The sequence below is a fragment of the Lagopus muta genome, chromosome 4 (assembly GCF_023343835.1).
Source record: "Lagopus muta isolate bLagMut1 chromosome 4, bLagMut1 primary, whole genome shotgun sequence".
In the NCBI taxonomy this organism is placed as follows: Eukaryota; Metazoa; Chordata; class Aves; order Galliformes; family Phasianidae; genus Lagopus; species Lagopus muta.
In genome coordinates, this window is record NC_064436.1 from 62531988 (window position 1) to 62548198 (window position 16211).

The window sequence follows — 16211 nt, forward strand, 5'->3', positions numbered from 1 at the left end:
TCTCCTGCGTAATGAGTGGTAGGACTAAAGGAAATGGCCTCAAATTGTGACAGGGAAGGTGCAGGTTGGAGATTAGTAGAAGTTTCTTCTCTGAGGGAGTGATCAGGAGCTGGAACAGGCTGCCCAGGGATCTTATTGAGCATCTAGAGGTGTTCAGGAAACATTGAGACGTAGTACTGAGGGTCATGGTTTAGTGAGAAAATATTAGTGGTAGGTGGACAGTTGGACTGGATGACCTTGGAGGCGTTTTCCAACCCTGGTGATTCCATGATTCCATGAAATTAATTTGTCCTATACACCATGAAGTTGAAATTGGCAACTGATATTAAAAATTAACACAGAATGTTTGAAAGCAGTCCTTCCTCTCCCTGTTTTCTGCTGTGTTATGATTGTTCTCTGCTATCCAGCATATTCTTCTAAGTTTGCATTATTATTACTATCCTTCAGCTTTTATCTCCACCTCATTAAAAAAAAAAGCTACGATCAAAAGAGACAGAGCTTGAGTAGATGTATCAGACTGATGTTTGGAATAGATATTCTGCAGTGTTACACTTTAACGTTCGCTGTACTCCTCCAAAGTTTGCAGTAACACAATGCTCTGTGGGCTCTGCAGTCTCATTTTTAACTAATATTTCATACATTCAGTATGTTCCTGAAGTATTACTTTTTCCATTCTAATCTTTCTGATGATGCCTTCTTCATATAAGTACTCACAAATACAGTTTTTCATTTCAAGTTCCAAGATCCCCTTTCGATTTTTCTGGTGACTTCTAACACTGTCCAGATGGTCATAGAGAATAAATACACATGTGCATAGGCACAAGCTGGTGTTCTAGTAAGGAACAAAAACACACCAAAACCACCAAAGAGTGTTTCACAGATGATCATTCATATAATAGAATGAAAATTCAGCCTGGTTTTCTAGACCAAACATGAATCAGAAGCGTCGTGCTTCCAAACTGCAGAGCCCGAATAGATGCAAAACTGTAATGGGTTTGGTTAACACGTCTGTCACAGAAGTGAAAAAGGAATACATAAGTCCTCCTCCGCAGTGCAAAATCCAGTTTTGCAAGGAATGCTGGCATATAGTTTTCAGACTACTAACCTTTATTTAGCCCCATAATATCAGTGAGGCCTTGCACCAACCCAGCTCAGGGAGAACTTCAACTAAAAGCAGTCGCTTCATCTCTCTGACATTAAGAGATCTCACTTAGGAAGAACCAAAACATCAAAAGCAATTTTCATTTGGTTCTCAGTCCACTAGGACCACTGCTTGCGAAAGACAGACAATCATCTCTGCCAATGTTAATAACTGCTCTTGCTCGCAGTGGTCAAAAGTAACCACACCTACCCCAAGTTTACCGAAAGCAAGAGCTATAAAAGATGTATCTCATGCTATACAAACCTCACCAGTATTAATGTACTGGTTCAGCTGAGGTGTTGAGCTATCTGCAGCAAGAGAACTTCCTCTTACTGACCAATTTACAGGAAACTGCAAGAATGGACCGCATGTAAAAGCGGACTGAGCAAGAGATGAGGCAGAAAAATTCACAAGCCAACAACAGGACCAAAGGAAAAGCACAAAGACCACTTCTCTTCCACCAGAGCAAGTAGCCATCCTGGTGGGTCAAGTTCCACTCGGAGCGACATGAGAGTTCATACGTTATCTCTTTTGGTAAAAGTCTGTAGCACAGTAAGACAGGAAAGACAACCATATTCTGCTCTACTGGCTAGATAGCTTGAAATAAGAGTAGATTATTATAATCTTTATTGTTTTAGTGATTCAACCAATGTAGTTTAGACCAAGATTCTAGATCACAGTGGGAAAACATCCCATATATTGAGAGAGCATACGTTTGTTAACAGTATGCTCCACAACTACGTATTGTAAAAAAGCCAGTTTAAGTTACTCACCTGAATACTTCATCTGCTAGGTAAGGCAGCCCTGTGAAAATGAGAATAACCACACATCAGAATTATTTCTGCCAGGTGACCTGCAGAATAACAACAATAATAATCATTATCAGTAACAAGGGGAATAAATGAAGCCTGGATTTCCAGAAATCCACTTTCAACGCCAGATAAATGGCAGTTCTTAAAACTTCTGCTATCATTTCCTCATTCTGCTTACTGGGGAAGAACTGAAGAAGTTATAATAATATAATATAAATAGACCTCAGATATATATTTCCACATATATATGTGCCTATATAGAACTGTATATTAATACACACACACACAGTCTACAGTACTAAAATGCACCTGAAGAGGAAAAATATATCAATTTTAAATTGTAAATTGTTGTTAGTTTCCTTGCCCCCAATAAACTTGGCACAAGTACAAGAACGTGACATACCGACTTTGATTTGATCATAAACGTTATCCTTTGCAAGTGCTTCTAGCACAATTTAGCATAGTTTAAAAAACATTAATCATCATGTAACTGAGAAGTACAAATGCAACAGACCAAATCCTATTCCTGCACACAGTTCTGCTGCTGACAGATGCAAAGGGAGTTCCCCCAAAATATATATCCTGAAAGTGGGAGTTTCCCCAGATTATTTATTTCCTTGGCAGAACATTTCCTCTCTATGAAATTACAGTTGACACGATTTTATTTCCTTGGCTCATCTGTAACGACTTACACACAATTCCATTAGCAATGTGCTCTGCAACTGAAGATTTAGCAAGCACTGTAGGACTCCAAAATAAATTCTGCTTATGTTCCAAAATACTTCTCAGTATTGAAGCCAGTATGCCTTTAGTACATGGAACACTAAAACAAAGGTCTTCTAGCAACTTACAAGGGAGAGTAAAATATACATTGTAGATTATAAAGCTACTGATAGGTACATTTATTTAACCTGTATTTCTCATTACAGAAATTGAAGTCTGCTGTTAGCAAATACATTTTTTTCCCTAGAATTTCACCGAAATCAATTTCAAGGATGCTAAGAGTGGGAAAAAAGAAAAATCTGTGAGACCTGCATTTACATTCACCCTTTTCTACCATTTCTGACACTAATGCATTTTGGAAAAACATCCAACATTTGTGTTACACAACACATCAACAAAACTTAGGTCCAGGACTACTGTTGCCAGGTAAAGAGATTATGTCACACATGGGTATATGCAAGTCAGCAGAAAAATTATTGAATACAAGTGATTTTAAAACATTCCTGGAAAAGGATATTAAAACAACTACAAAAACATATTGAGCTTATTGAACAAGTCCTTTTGTTTGTCTATCAGCAGGAAAAGTGAAATGAGTAAAATTCTATCACTGACACCAATAAGTTACTAAGTGAATAACGAACACACTCAGCAAGCCATGGTTTAGAGTAAGCGTTTGGTCACGTCATCTATCAGCCCTTGGAGCTGTGCGTCCCTCTTCTGGTGGCATTCAGTAAATATTCAAGGAAATATGCAGGCAAGCGGCTGCAACCACCACCAAAGAGGAAGCTCAACTTCTGCCAGACTCTGCAAAAACAAAACCAAGCATTTTCTATTTTTGTTTTGTTTGAAAGGAGGCTGTTGGATAATATTTAAAGACAAAGTACAACCACAAAGACTCTTTTTCTATGTTTTACTGTTGTACAACACAGTAGATAGTGCTGGTTTCTAACTAACAATGCACTGAAATATCTCTTTTCATACTCAGAAACTCTGATTGGGAATCAGAATCTCAAAACAAGCTAATAACCATGCAAGTGTAATTTACAGAATTAAAAGGTCCAACTACGCACAGTCCCCACTGCCAAGAAGAGCTCTGAAGTCTAAGCAAAAAAGAGGTCAAAGAGTATATTTGCCAACAGCTCTTCAATGTGTAAAGATGAGCACTGTGCCCAAACCCTCAAGGAAGTGTTCCAGAAAAAAGGTTTCTCTTTCCAATTTCAATGACAATTCCCTTTTAAATCACAATACAAACTTCTCTTAAAGGATGTTGTAAGGCAGGAGAATTTTGTCATTCCCGCCTCCAAACACCAAAGATGAAATCAAAGCACCTGAAACAGGTAGGAGTAGGGATTACAGTAACAAGCACTGAAGGTCACACTGTGTTCCATCACTTTTGTAAATGCAACTTTTTTTTTTTAATGCACTGAGAGCAAGAATTTCTGCCAGTTCACACTATTGCACAAAAGTTGAATTCAGCTGTAACCATGAGATCGTGCACTGCTGGGATTTTAGGGGAAGAAGGAGTTTATATGAAATAAATCTATATATACCAATGTATATTTGCTCATAAAAATGGTGTACAACACACTCTAGCAAGCTCACTAATCTTAGCAAGATGAGCTGCAAAGACCATCTCACCCTTGCGTGCTGTTCTTCCCAAAAAGCTTTCTTTGAAAAGTTCCTTCACAACATTGCATCCAGAATCTCCTGGAAGTGAGCTGCTTATGGCACAAGTGCACACTTCCTTATGATCTCCACACTCTCATGCCTTGTGCACTGCCTAGAACCAATGGCCATTAGTGCCAAGGAGTCTGTGCAGCGTTGTTCCATTTGCAAGCTCTGGTACTCCACAGAATTCAAGTTTATGCTTCCATACGGGTGATGAAGCCTCTCCAGCAGAAGCTTTCGCAATAATTATAGGGTATCTTGCTGCTAAACACATCCTGGCTATTCTTGAGACATACAGTCACTTTCTGCACACAATGAAGAACTGAAACTAGATCTCATAATTCAGGAATTGGGGTCAGGAGGATTAGTTTTGCTCCAAACCAACAAATAAAACCTGACATCTCCTTGTACAGTAATACATCAAAAGCTCTCCTAGACAAAATCAAACCACAGATTGTGCATATCACAGATGCACAGATTCAGCTGTTTGTGTTACTGGCACCCCAACAGAGAAGATTTACAGGTGCTGAGCTTTAAGAAGGAAAAATAGAGAAAACTGTTTTTTCTGCACACTGTTTAAAGCATGATGATAATATGACATTTTACATAACATTGAAACCACACAGACTTACACACAAAACCCTCTAAAAATTGAGCTTATCAACTAGCAAAGTGTATGTGTATTACAAATATGCTTATAACTGTAGCCATGTTAAGAACTCTCAGCTTTAGATGTGCTAAAAAGTATGAGAAGTGTGTTAATCTGAACAGAAAGCCTTCCCCCCTCCCTCCAGAAAACACCAGACAGCCCTATGGAGCACTCCACTTATCTGATGCTCAGCTGTGCACCACTACTTTAATGCAAGACATTCCGTCATGTTCATATTGTGGATGTACATGTACTTACAAATAAAACCCATTCTTTGGAAAAAACACAAAAAAAACAAACACCGCCTTTAACAAAAAGCAGCATAACACTACAGCTCTGATAAACCATGGTCTTCATAGCTACTTCATTTTTCTTGGAAGAACTATGAAAAGATGGAGGTGAGATTAGCCCAACTCTAACACGGCGCCAAATTTTTCTAACTATATAAACAAGTACATCCATTTTTATTTGCATCCAAGCAAGAATTAGTCTTAAGATATCAAAGAAGTGGTTATTCCTCCTCCAAAGATCTCTTTCCCACAAGAAAAAAAAAATGTAGTAAGGGCAATAAATTACAGATTCAATGTAGACTACTTCATAAAGAATAACTCAAGTTGTTCACAAGACACAATAATACTTGTCTACATTTAAATCCAGACAAAAGACAATTGCAATAAAAGTTCACTTCTTTCCTCTCCTGTGCAGTCTACCTGAGAACCAGTAACCGGCAAGGAAAAGTGATGAGTGCAAGTACTCATCACTTCATAGTTATAGAGTAAATGGATGGGGAAAAAAATAAGCAACAAGTAGAAAAGTACAGAGAATACCTGAAGTATTGTGACTGAAGTATGTGCTCAAATTCCTCCCAGGCTGCTGGCCTATACACTTTGTATCCTCTAGTTAGGGTGATTAAAATGACAGAGAGTAAGTTAGACATGGCAGCCAAATGACGCAGCGTGCTGACCAAAGTGGCTGAAGTGGCACAGATCCACTATTAATTAATTTTCTCCTTCCTGCCTAAAATTAAAAAGAACATTCCAGAAAGGAAGGGGATTGGCTAGGATTGCCAGCTGAAGAGTTCCAAGCAAATAGACTTCTGCTCAGCACATTTTGTAGCAAAGACACTGCTGCAAACGCCGTCTGCTTGCCTTTCACTCAGTAAAAATGAGATAAGATGTCCACAACATGCAATATTCCTTGGAATAAAATCTTCCTTTCTGGAAGAAAAACTTATTAATGACTTATCAGTGGGAAGCTAAGAAAAGGAGCATGATATTGTTGCAGATCCATTAGATTAGACATTAGTACATCTTTAGGAATTAGCAGCATTCTCACTAATCCCTTGCCACCTGCCAGCCCAATTTTGCTGAGGAGCCAAAAACCCCACAGTGCAATGCCACAACATGGTGTAAACACTGCACCCTTCCCCTTATGTAGGAACCCTGTACCTCCTCCCATCCCTCTAGGGCTGATGAAGCACGCGTTGACCAACTCCGCCAGGCAGAACTGCTGCCAGCCTGCAGGGAGCAGAAGCGCAGACTGCTCTCCTCTGTGGCAGAAAGGATGCCACAGTGCTGGGCAGGAATGCTCTGGCAGCAGCAGCACAGTCAGCACAGTGCCAACACAACAGATACTGTCAGGACTTAATCACTTGGATGCCATTTAGTATTATGCACATTCAGAATTGCAGCATTGTATCTTATCAGCACCACTTCCATTATTATTGGAGAGGTTATCTGTACCTCAAAGCAAAGTATGTGACATTCAGCAAACCCACGTTCTCTAACAATGTTTCAGTTTATCCCTTCAGATCTCAGATCACTGGCTTTACGGACTACAACCACCTTCACAACAGCTGTGATATTTGCCTAGGCACAGAAATAAGAGTTGTTTTTTTTTTCCTGGGGGGAAAAAGTTTTTAAAAATGATTCACCAAAGCCTTGAGCTCAGAGGGAAAAAAGAATTTCACTGTGAGTCCTTCCCATAATGGCTACTAATGAATACAATAATTTCCTCTATAAGCGGATGGAGAACAGTTACACTTTCTACCTCTGTTCTCTCAGCTTAATGTGTGAAGTACACTTGAGGTATTCCTCTTTCTCTTCCACATTTCTCCCACTCCCTCCCCCACTGCACAGTCATATGTTAAGTACTTACCTAGCATAACCCCAGCAGTCTGCTGTGCTTATTTAATCCTGAATAGAAGGACCTATGCAAGCTCACTGATGGGATAAGTTTGGGACCAGGATGAAGTTGGGCCAGACTACTATTTGCATAGGTTCTCCTAAATCCACGACCACAATTCTATTGGTTAAAATCCCATAGGTACTCTTCTATGTAGTTTGCTCTTTGGAGTGAATTACTAACCTCAGAGCAAGACCTCTTCACCCTTTCTGCAAGGGGTATTTGGGCTCCTCCAAAAACCCTTTTTGGTTACTGTTCTGTTGGGTATATTCACTTACACAGAATCACCAAGGTTGGAAAAGATCTCTAAGACCATCCAGTCCAACCGATGACCTATCATCAATATCTCCCCACTAAACCATGTCCCCATTACAACAAATAATTCTTGAACACCTCCAGAGACAGTGACTCCACCACCTGACCACTCTTTCACAGAAGTATTTCCTAACATCCAACCTGCATCTCCGCTGGCACAACTTGAAGCCTTTCCCTCTGGTCCTCTCACTAATTCCATGGGAGAAGAGCCAACTCTCACCTCACCACAACCTCCCTTCAGGGAGTTGTAGAGAGTGATAAGGTCTGCCCTGAGCTTCCTCTTCTCCAGAGTGAACAATCCCAGTTCTCTCAGCCACTTCTCATAAGACTTGTGATCCAAACCCCTCGCAGCTCTGTTGCCCTTCTCTGGACACACTCCAGGGCCTCCATGTTTTTCTAGTAATGAGGGGCACCAAAACGAACACAGTACTCGAGTTGCAGCCTCACCAGGGCTGAGGACATGAGGACAATCACCTCCCTGCTTCTGTTGGCCACACTGTATCTCACACAAGCCATGAGGCTGTTGGCCTTCTTAGCCACCTGGGCTCCCTGCTGGAACTCATGTTCATCCAAGTCAACCAACAGCCCCAGGTCTTTTCCTCCACACAGTCCTCCAGTCACTCTGGTCCAGGCCTGGGGTTGTTGTTGCCAAAGTGAAGGATCCAGCACGTGGTGTTGTTGAACTTCATCCCATTGGCCTCAGCCCAGCGATCCAGTCTCTCTAGACAACTCTGTAGGGCCTTTCTATCCCCAGGCAGATCAACACTTCCTCCCAACTTGATGTCATCTGCAAACTTACTGAGGGTGCACTCAATCTCCTCACCCAGGTCATCAATAAAGAGGTGGAACAGGACAGGCCCCAATACCTCCCCCCAAGGAACACCACTTGTGACTGGTCACCAGCTGGATTTAACTCCATTCAACACCACTCTTTAAGCCCAGCTTATTTACGTTAAATGCAAGTCTCCAGTTGGAAATCAGGCTCCAAATAAGACTATGAAAGATTGTCTCATGCTCTTACAGGTGGTATGCTCACTTGCATAGCAGAAAGCCTGTTCCCCATGCAACATGCACACACAAACCCCTCTCTGCTCACAGAACTGTTTAGTTAAAGCTGTGCAGTACTTGGGAAACACAACTATTTGCCACAACTGTGGAAATCAACTGACTGAAAAATTACTTGTAAAGCTTAAATGTTTAATTGAAGAGAGGCACTGAATGTCACAAATGCTGAGCAGCTGTGCAAATCAGGTCACCCTTTTGCCTGAACACTGCTCAAAGTGCCTCATTTTGATGAGTCAAGTATACAGATAAGATCAGTCTTGATCTAGCAAACTTGAAGCACTGTCAATAGGACTTTTAGACTTTCAGGCAATTTTTCTGTATGCTAAGCTTTTCTCTGCATTATTAGTGTGACAAAACAGAAGAACATTCATCCTCCTTGGTATATAGGAAGATACATAAAACAAAGAAAGGAACAGCAGCTTTCACACATACCTATATATCTGAAGTGTGCAGTTTCACTTAAGAAAAAAAAAATTGTTAATGCCACTAACATAAGGGAAAAAAATACAGTTTATCACATAGCCTAGGTCAAAACAGTGTGTCTGCCAGATGAGACTTTGTTTCTTCACAATGTAAAAACAAACTCCACCTTGATCTAGGAGAAAAACAATTCTGGGACATGTTGTAATAGAATTACTATTAAGCAACATTAGGGTAATAATTTACTCTTGTTAGTAGGGTTGTCACAAGATTAGAGACTAATATTTTAAGCCTGTGCTGCTTGCATAGCCTAGCTCTGCAGGCTATGTTCTGGTCTGGATGCTAAGCTCAGCACTCACACACATATGGGCAACAACTTCTGCTAAAACAGAGGGGAACTATGAATTTGAGGTGAAATTTTCAAGGAAAGAACATTTAAACCAAAACTTATTTTACAGAAGAATTTTAATAAGTGTTGTATATGGTATGAAAATACCAATAGAGAGACTGTCCCTTGTGTACGTCAAAGTGTTAGGAAGTACCTCAAGTTCTGTGAAGCGCTTTGAGGTAAAAAGTAATAAGGACCATCTGAAAGATGTTTATATTTGAAATAAGATTTGCATGCAAACACTGGGAAGAAATTGGGGATCAAATCTTGTTCCTACTTCTGTAGCTACAGCATTGTATCACCCCCCAAATTGCAGCTCATGAGACACAAAGTCAAAATGAGCTTTGCGTTGTTTTTTCCTTCCTCAACAGACTGTCATTTATTTAAGAGGAAAATATGCAAATATTCATAAAAATGACTGTTTCCAGAATGATGATTAATTTCTATCACTACAGTAGCAGTAAAGTAAAAATAGAACGGGGAAAAAAAGCTTCCTACCCAACCCTGCTTTTTTCTTTCCTCTTTTGGTTTTATGAGCCAGTAGACAGCACCGAATCACTCACAACAATCTACTTCCGACTCTTTGCTTTCTTGTTACTGAACGATTATTACATGAAGAATGAAAATGAAAACACTTGAACGTTCACTAGGATCTGCTGCAGAATCTGATATGCTGCCCTGCAGTGCTGTAAGAATTGACTGTGCTGACTGATTCCAGCACAAAAAATTCTGCTGGAGAGAAGAAAGCTTGTTTGTCTGGAGCAGAACTGAGCATGAAAGTGGAAACTGATGCTCTAAGTGGGATTTCCCTCCTCCAAGGGTTGTTGGTTTTTGTTTTCATCTAAACAGTCAGACTGCAAGCTAAGCTAGACCTGGCCTTTTTTTTCCAACCTGCTGAAGCAGAGTAGCTTTGGGTGCTGGCAGCTCCAGCTCACCCAAGCAATGAAAAACTGCATTTATACTCAGAGCAACAATGAAGCACAGGCCATTTAAACCCAACCTAATTCTTGCCTGCTTTTCCATGAACCAGTACACTTCATTTATTGAGCACATACGCGCCAGACTTAGGCATCCTGTATCTTCTTGCCTACTTTTACTATCCTTCCTCCTCGCTTCGTTCAGATCTGGCACGTACACCTGAGGAATCTTTTGCTTTTAGTCATGTCTGTGTTTTGCATAAATCACCTTTCACAAAAAGTCTTGCAGCCCACTTCCCATCATCTCTTCCTCCAACACTGAGAAAACAACGATTGCCAAGGCAGCAGCAGATCCAGACACGCACACTGGCACCTCAGCATGCCCAGCCTTTCTTTCTGAGTACAGTCAGGATCAAGAATGAGGAAAATAGCTCAAATTCCAACATCAGGGTTGTTTTTCTACTGCAAGTTGGGACTAATCACTTAACTGGAGCGGTGGGGTTAGTGATCACTCAGGGTGTTGGAAGTTTACAAGGTAGCTGTAACACAAAAGATGTGTTGTAACACAAAAGCAGTGATCCCAAAGCTAAGAACTGGGTCCTTTAGCAGACTCCACTCTCAAGACGAACAGGTCAGTCTGTGGTTTGTTGGCTTTGTTGTTTTTGTTTGTTTGTTTGTTTTAAATGCACACAGCTATACTGAAACCAACACAGTGCTTGAATTCTATAGCATTACTGCAGTGCAGCTCCATACACATGAACAACATACAGCACTGCTGCATAGCACAGCTAAAAATGACTGGTAAAAATCAAAGAGTTGATCTAATTTCAAACCTCATCACACCATCAATTTTGACCAGGGAAGGAAAAAGCGAAGAGAACCCCTATATCTCTGCCTGAAGCCTCAAATCTATGACTGCTACAATTTCTATAGCTACGCCAAAACAGCAATAGGCATTGGTCAGGGGAAAGGGGGGGCAAGGAATACACGAAGCTTCCTTCTTAGAGAGCTCAATCATTACCTATGCATACTTGCCTTGTGTTCCTGCCAAAAATAATAGAATTCTGAAATTTGAGGGATTCACATACACAAGAAGTATTACACAGCAGGCCTCCAGACTTCTTAAAAACTGATTAAAGCCAATATTTTGCCCAGCTGTTGCTCCCTTACGAGTTCTGCTGGAAATTCCATCTCCATGTTTTGAGGGAACAAGCTGGAATGACAAAGCCTGTTTGCTGAGCCTTTACAGGTAAGTTCATGATTAAGGGCATGAATCCAAGTTCCTCTTAGTAGTCCAATTACAGTGATGCCAAAGGGCATGAAATAACGAAATAACAGCTGTAGTCAAACATACTTGCTAACTATTCCATTCAGAGATTGTAAGATATCCCTGCACTGAAACAAGCAAGAACACCAATTAAGTGTTTTACAGTGATATCTGCAAGTCTTTTGTGCATCCATGTGCTGAAACAAGATCATTTTCTATATGTACACCAAGTTTAGTTAAAAATAATGCTACAACATTAACCAACAATGATCATAATGATCAACATGCACTACTGTAAAGTTTTGTAAAGTGATCGAAAAGCTATGTGCAGGTACAGCTCTCCAGGTGTTCCATAAGGGTGAGCGAAAGCCACTTCCATGCTGGAAAAGCCTCCACAGTCACCTAAATCCATGTGAAATTAGAAATTGTCACAGTTATCCGAGTGCCCCCACACTGTAATATACAGTAGGGACAGTCATACTACAAAGAACAAAACCCCAAACTCCATCTTCCTAACATATCCAAGGAAGTGGTCTGCAATCCCAACAATGTGTTATTACAAGTTACAGCAGAGTGATTGCATTTAACTTCACACACACACACACACACACACAAAATTGACCTCTCAATATTGTAAGGATACAAACCTAGCTTGAATTGGGAAGTTTCTTGTTTAACAAATTCACGGTAGAAGAGCACAAGAGGAGGAAAAGTTAGAAAGACACACACACATTCCCTGGAAGACAGAACATACCTCGTGATTCAAGGGCACCCACTGCCCCATGAGGACAGAGTGACCCCAGTCACACATGGTTAATGATGTACAGCTCATCAGACACTATCACACTTCAGCATAAGCAAAATAAAAATCCAGAAAGCTTTAACAATAACCAGTTGCTGTTTTTCTATAAAAGAAAAAAAGCAGCCTGTGGGAGCTGAGGAGAGAAGCACTGCCAAGGATAGATGTGATTTCTGCGTTTCCTTCTCTGACATTCCTGCACTGCAAATTATCTTTCAGTATTCTGCCAGAGATGCTCAGATACATGTGAATACTGCAATTATGCCTAGGAAAAGATAAGAACTGGGTCATTACCAAAAACTGGCACGCAATTAAATAAATAGATTATTTCAGTTACATCGGTATGTTGGGATAGAGGGAGAACAACACTTAGGTTTGTTTCCTTAAGAAGCCACGGCTCTGCATTCTTCCCTAATTATTACTTTGCCCTGTTCAGAATTTATCCCTAGACTGAGGAAAAACAGTTTTAAGATTCCCACATGCCATGTTTCACATCTGTGTTTCAGAAGAAACACGGATTCTTTTGCCCCATTTCTTTTTAATTAAAAAAAATAAACAAAAAAGAGAAAAATTCAACATAGGAGTTCATAGATTAGAGGTAAGAGTGGGAAGAAAAAAAAACGCCCTTCAAATGTCTTGGAGAAATATTGTGGAGAAGCACATTGCTCTTAAAAAGCAGCATGCTGAGAATGCTGTGACGTGCTCTCATTTAGTTGCCTGCCCTAAGCAGGTACATGAAACACACACTTCTAGTTCACAGTAGGGTAATACCTTAAGTCTTAAAACAACAGCCAAAACTGACCAGAACTTCAGTGCCTTCAGGTCCTTCTTCAAAACACTGCAGAAAGCACAACTTGTTAGACATTCCGGCATACAATGAGTGCTTTATAATAAGAAAGTTAGCAAAGTTCCATAAATATAATAGGAACTGGCAATGACATATCAATATATGAAAACAACGTAAAAAATGCATGCTCCATTTGGTACTGTCTTGATGAAAACACATTGTCTCTCTCTTGCTGCCTCAAGTTCTCTGAGCCCAGGCTCCTACCTCCTTGCCCAACACCGCTCCATTGCACCACAGGCTCAAACACAAAGCAATGTCATTCTATCAATGCACTTCCTGATAAGTTCACCTTAAAAAAGGCCAGGGAAATGCCTAGCTATGCACAAGAGGAAAAGACATCTGAAAGGTTGTTTTCTGTCCTGCCTCAGAAATCCTCATTGAAAGACTGAAGGCGTTGTGGCAGGATCATTGTATCAATACTTTCAAACATAAACAGACTAACTGACTCAACAAATCCCCAGATCAATCCCATGAGCTCACCCTTCTATTTACAGGGCCATCCATCAGTTCTGCTGAGAGCCTGAGCTTCCTGCAAGGTCTGGTAGCAGTAACAAGCCAAGATCCTGATGCTACAGCAATACAGATGAACGGTTTTCCAAGTAATGGGGCTTACTCACATCTGCAAGCACTTTTAAGACCAGGGCTTAGCCAACAGCAACTAACTGACACAGTGCTTGCAGGGTTGCACATTCCAAACAGCACAAGAAATGGCTGGATGATTTAACAAGAGTGAGAGTTACCCATTGCCTGACACCTGGAAGATGCCCCAGCACCAGGTCAGTTTCTCAACTCACAACTCATACCCCTCCAGTACTGCAATCTTACCGTACCACACTGCAGAGCAATACACACACAAACAGTCTGAGGGCTACAAGTTGAAAAGCACACCATGCAACTTCATCTAGTAGAAATGGCCAATGTATAAAGCAGAACGTGTACATACATTTGATCATTCGTGTTTGTCATTCAATATTTTCGGAAGCAAGTTAATAGCCTTAATGAGTTTCCATTTCTACTTACTGCTCATTACCAAAGTGGCCACCATGCTCAGATATCCACTAAAGGAAACTACATGTCTATTTCAGTAAAAAATTGAAGGAGGAGACTTTTCACACTACCTCTTTCTCTGTAGGCCAACCTGAAGTTTCCTACCAAGAAAAATACAACTGCAGGATGGTTTGAAAAGCCTCCAATTCCAAGGGTGCCTCTGCCTGCAGCAGCTCCCAGTTTCCACAGCTGATCAGAATGTTCTTGCTTGGACAGTCCTACCAGAGGTGCAAGGCCTGCAAAACTTTATCTTTGAGTATTCATTCCGAATGGTTTGAAAACTGTCTCTTCCAGAACTGGCATCTCTGTATCTTCCTTCTTCATAACTCTTTTTTTTTTTAAAAAAAAAAAAAAAAAGCTCTTTGTTTTCTGGACTTCTTACTATGAAATTTGTCATGCTTTGTGGAAAGGTTTATGGAGAGCTGGGAGATTTAAAAACAAAAAACATGCAAACAGGAAACAGCATTTAACCCACCGCTAAGCTGACCCAGTACTGACTCCTCAGTAATGGAATATTGGCAAGAGGTACCTATTAATCAGCTCTCTTGCAACAGCAAGATGGCTTCAAAATTCAGTAACAGGAAGGGGAAGAAACATGCATTATGTCTAAAAGCAAATCAGCAAGTTCACTTTCGCCTGTAGTACAAAGGAGATATCTGAATGAAATAAACTGCAGAGATTCCAGCTATGCACATCCTGCACAAATAAAATCAGGAATGAACAGAAGGTGCATGTAATTCATCAGACATTAATGTATTTCATATCCTCTCCCCATATCCATAAACCACTGAGAGCTGAGTGAGAGTGGAAACTTGCTTTTTGCAGTGGGAAATGTAGCAGTGCAATGCAACTGATTTCACACAGGAACCTGAAGTCCCCCCATGCCCAGGGCAGGCAGAGAGGCTCAGAGCACTCTGTCAGCAGCACCCGCCTGTCAGATGGGGTTGGATGAAGCTCAGAGCACCCTGCCAGCAATTGGACGAGGCTCAACCCCACTGCAACTTCTTGTCTGCTGGCATCACCAGGTCCTGCAGCAAAGGTCCTGGCAGACAGGTTGGAAAGAAGAGAATCGTGAACCCACTTCCACAGTTCATTCAGGTCAGCAGTGCTACTTGAGTTGCTATTGATTTGCAGTGACCGCTTGCAGGACAGAAGTGGACAAGTTAAATCAACGCAAGCTGACTCTTGTTCCTTACAAACACAAGAAATAAAAACCACGATGTGCACAACCACCTGTAGCTGAACGGGAACTACAGCCCAGAGAGAGAAGGCAGCACGATCCAAGTCAGGTCTGGAGGAGCCTGAGGATGGTAACATTCAGCAGATGGCCGTTAAAGCCGCACTGCAACCTGCGCTCCATCGCGAAGAAGCCCTGTCTCACCCTTCTGCACAACTGATCGGGAAGACGCTAGAACCTAATCCTGATGCTCACAACACAGCACAACACCGCACCGAAGGCGCCGGGAAGCAGCATGGCTCTCTCGTCTCTCCCCTCCCAACGAGAAGCAGCCATACGTTTCCCCAGAGAGCCCTTCCACCGTCTCACCCGAGGGCTCCCGCTGCCGAACCGACCTCCGACCCGCACCGACAGCAGCATGGGCACGGAGCGCCGACAGCCGCACCCTCGCGGCCGGCAACGAGGGCTCCCGCACCTCCCCGGCACCGCAACACCGGGTCCCGAAGGAGAGCGGGAACGGCCGCTGCCCTGGAACCCGTCCCGAGGCGCCGCGAGGAGCGGGCTCTTACCTCGGCCGCGGCTGCAGCTCAGCTCCGCGGGCGGCCGCTCCCACCGAGCCCGGCTCCACAGCCCTCGCCTCGCCCAGCGCCCGCCCCTTCCTTCACCTGCCGCCGCGGGCCGCCCCGAGGCGGGCCCGGCCGCGCTCCGTCCTCCCCTCCCTCCGCTGGTGGGAGCCGCCGGGACTGCACCGCCCTCCTTCGGCCACCACCACCCACGCAGGGCTGTTCGGGT

General features: G+C 42.1%; 1 protein-coding gene across 9 annotated transcripts in view; it reads right to left on the minus strand.

The window, feature by feature from the left end:
- Window positions 1-16211, minus strand: part of SH3BP2 (SH3 domain binding protein 2) — an 81244-nt gene that overhangs the window by 19848 nt on the left and 45185 nt on the right. For 3 of the 9 annotated variants that reach the window (XM_048942554.1, XM_048942557.1, XM_048942559.1), the window contains one exon: window positions 1915-1945. In XM_048942554.1, coding sequence (XP_048798511.1) covers window positions 1915-1945 — 31 coding nt within the window. Of the gene's footprint in view, window positions 1-1914; window positions 1946-7150; window positions 7654-15988; window positions 16112-16211 lie in introns of those variants that run through there. The other 6 variants (XM_048942556.1, XM_048942552.1, XM_048942553.1 and 3 more) reach the window with 5 other exon arrangements.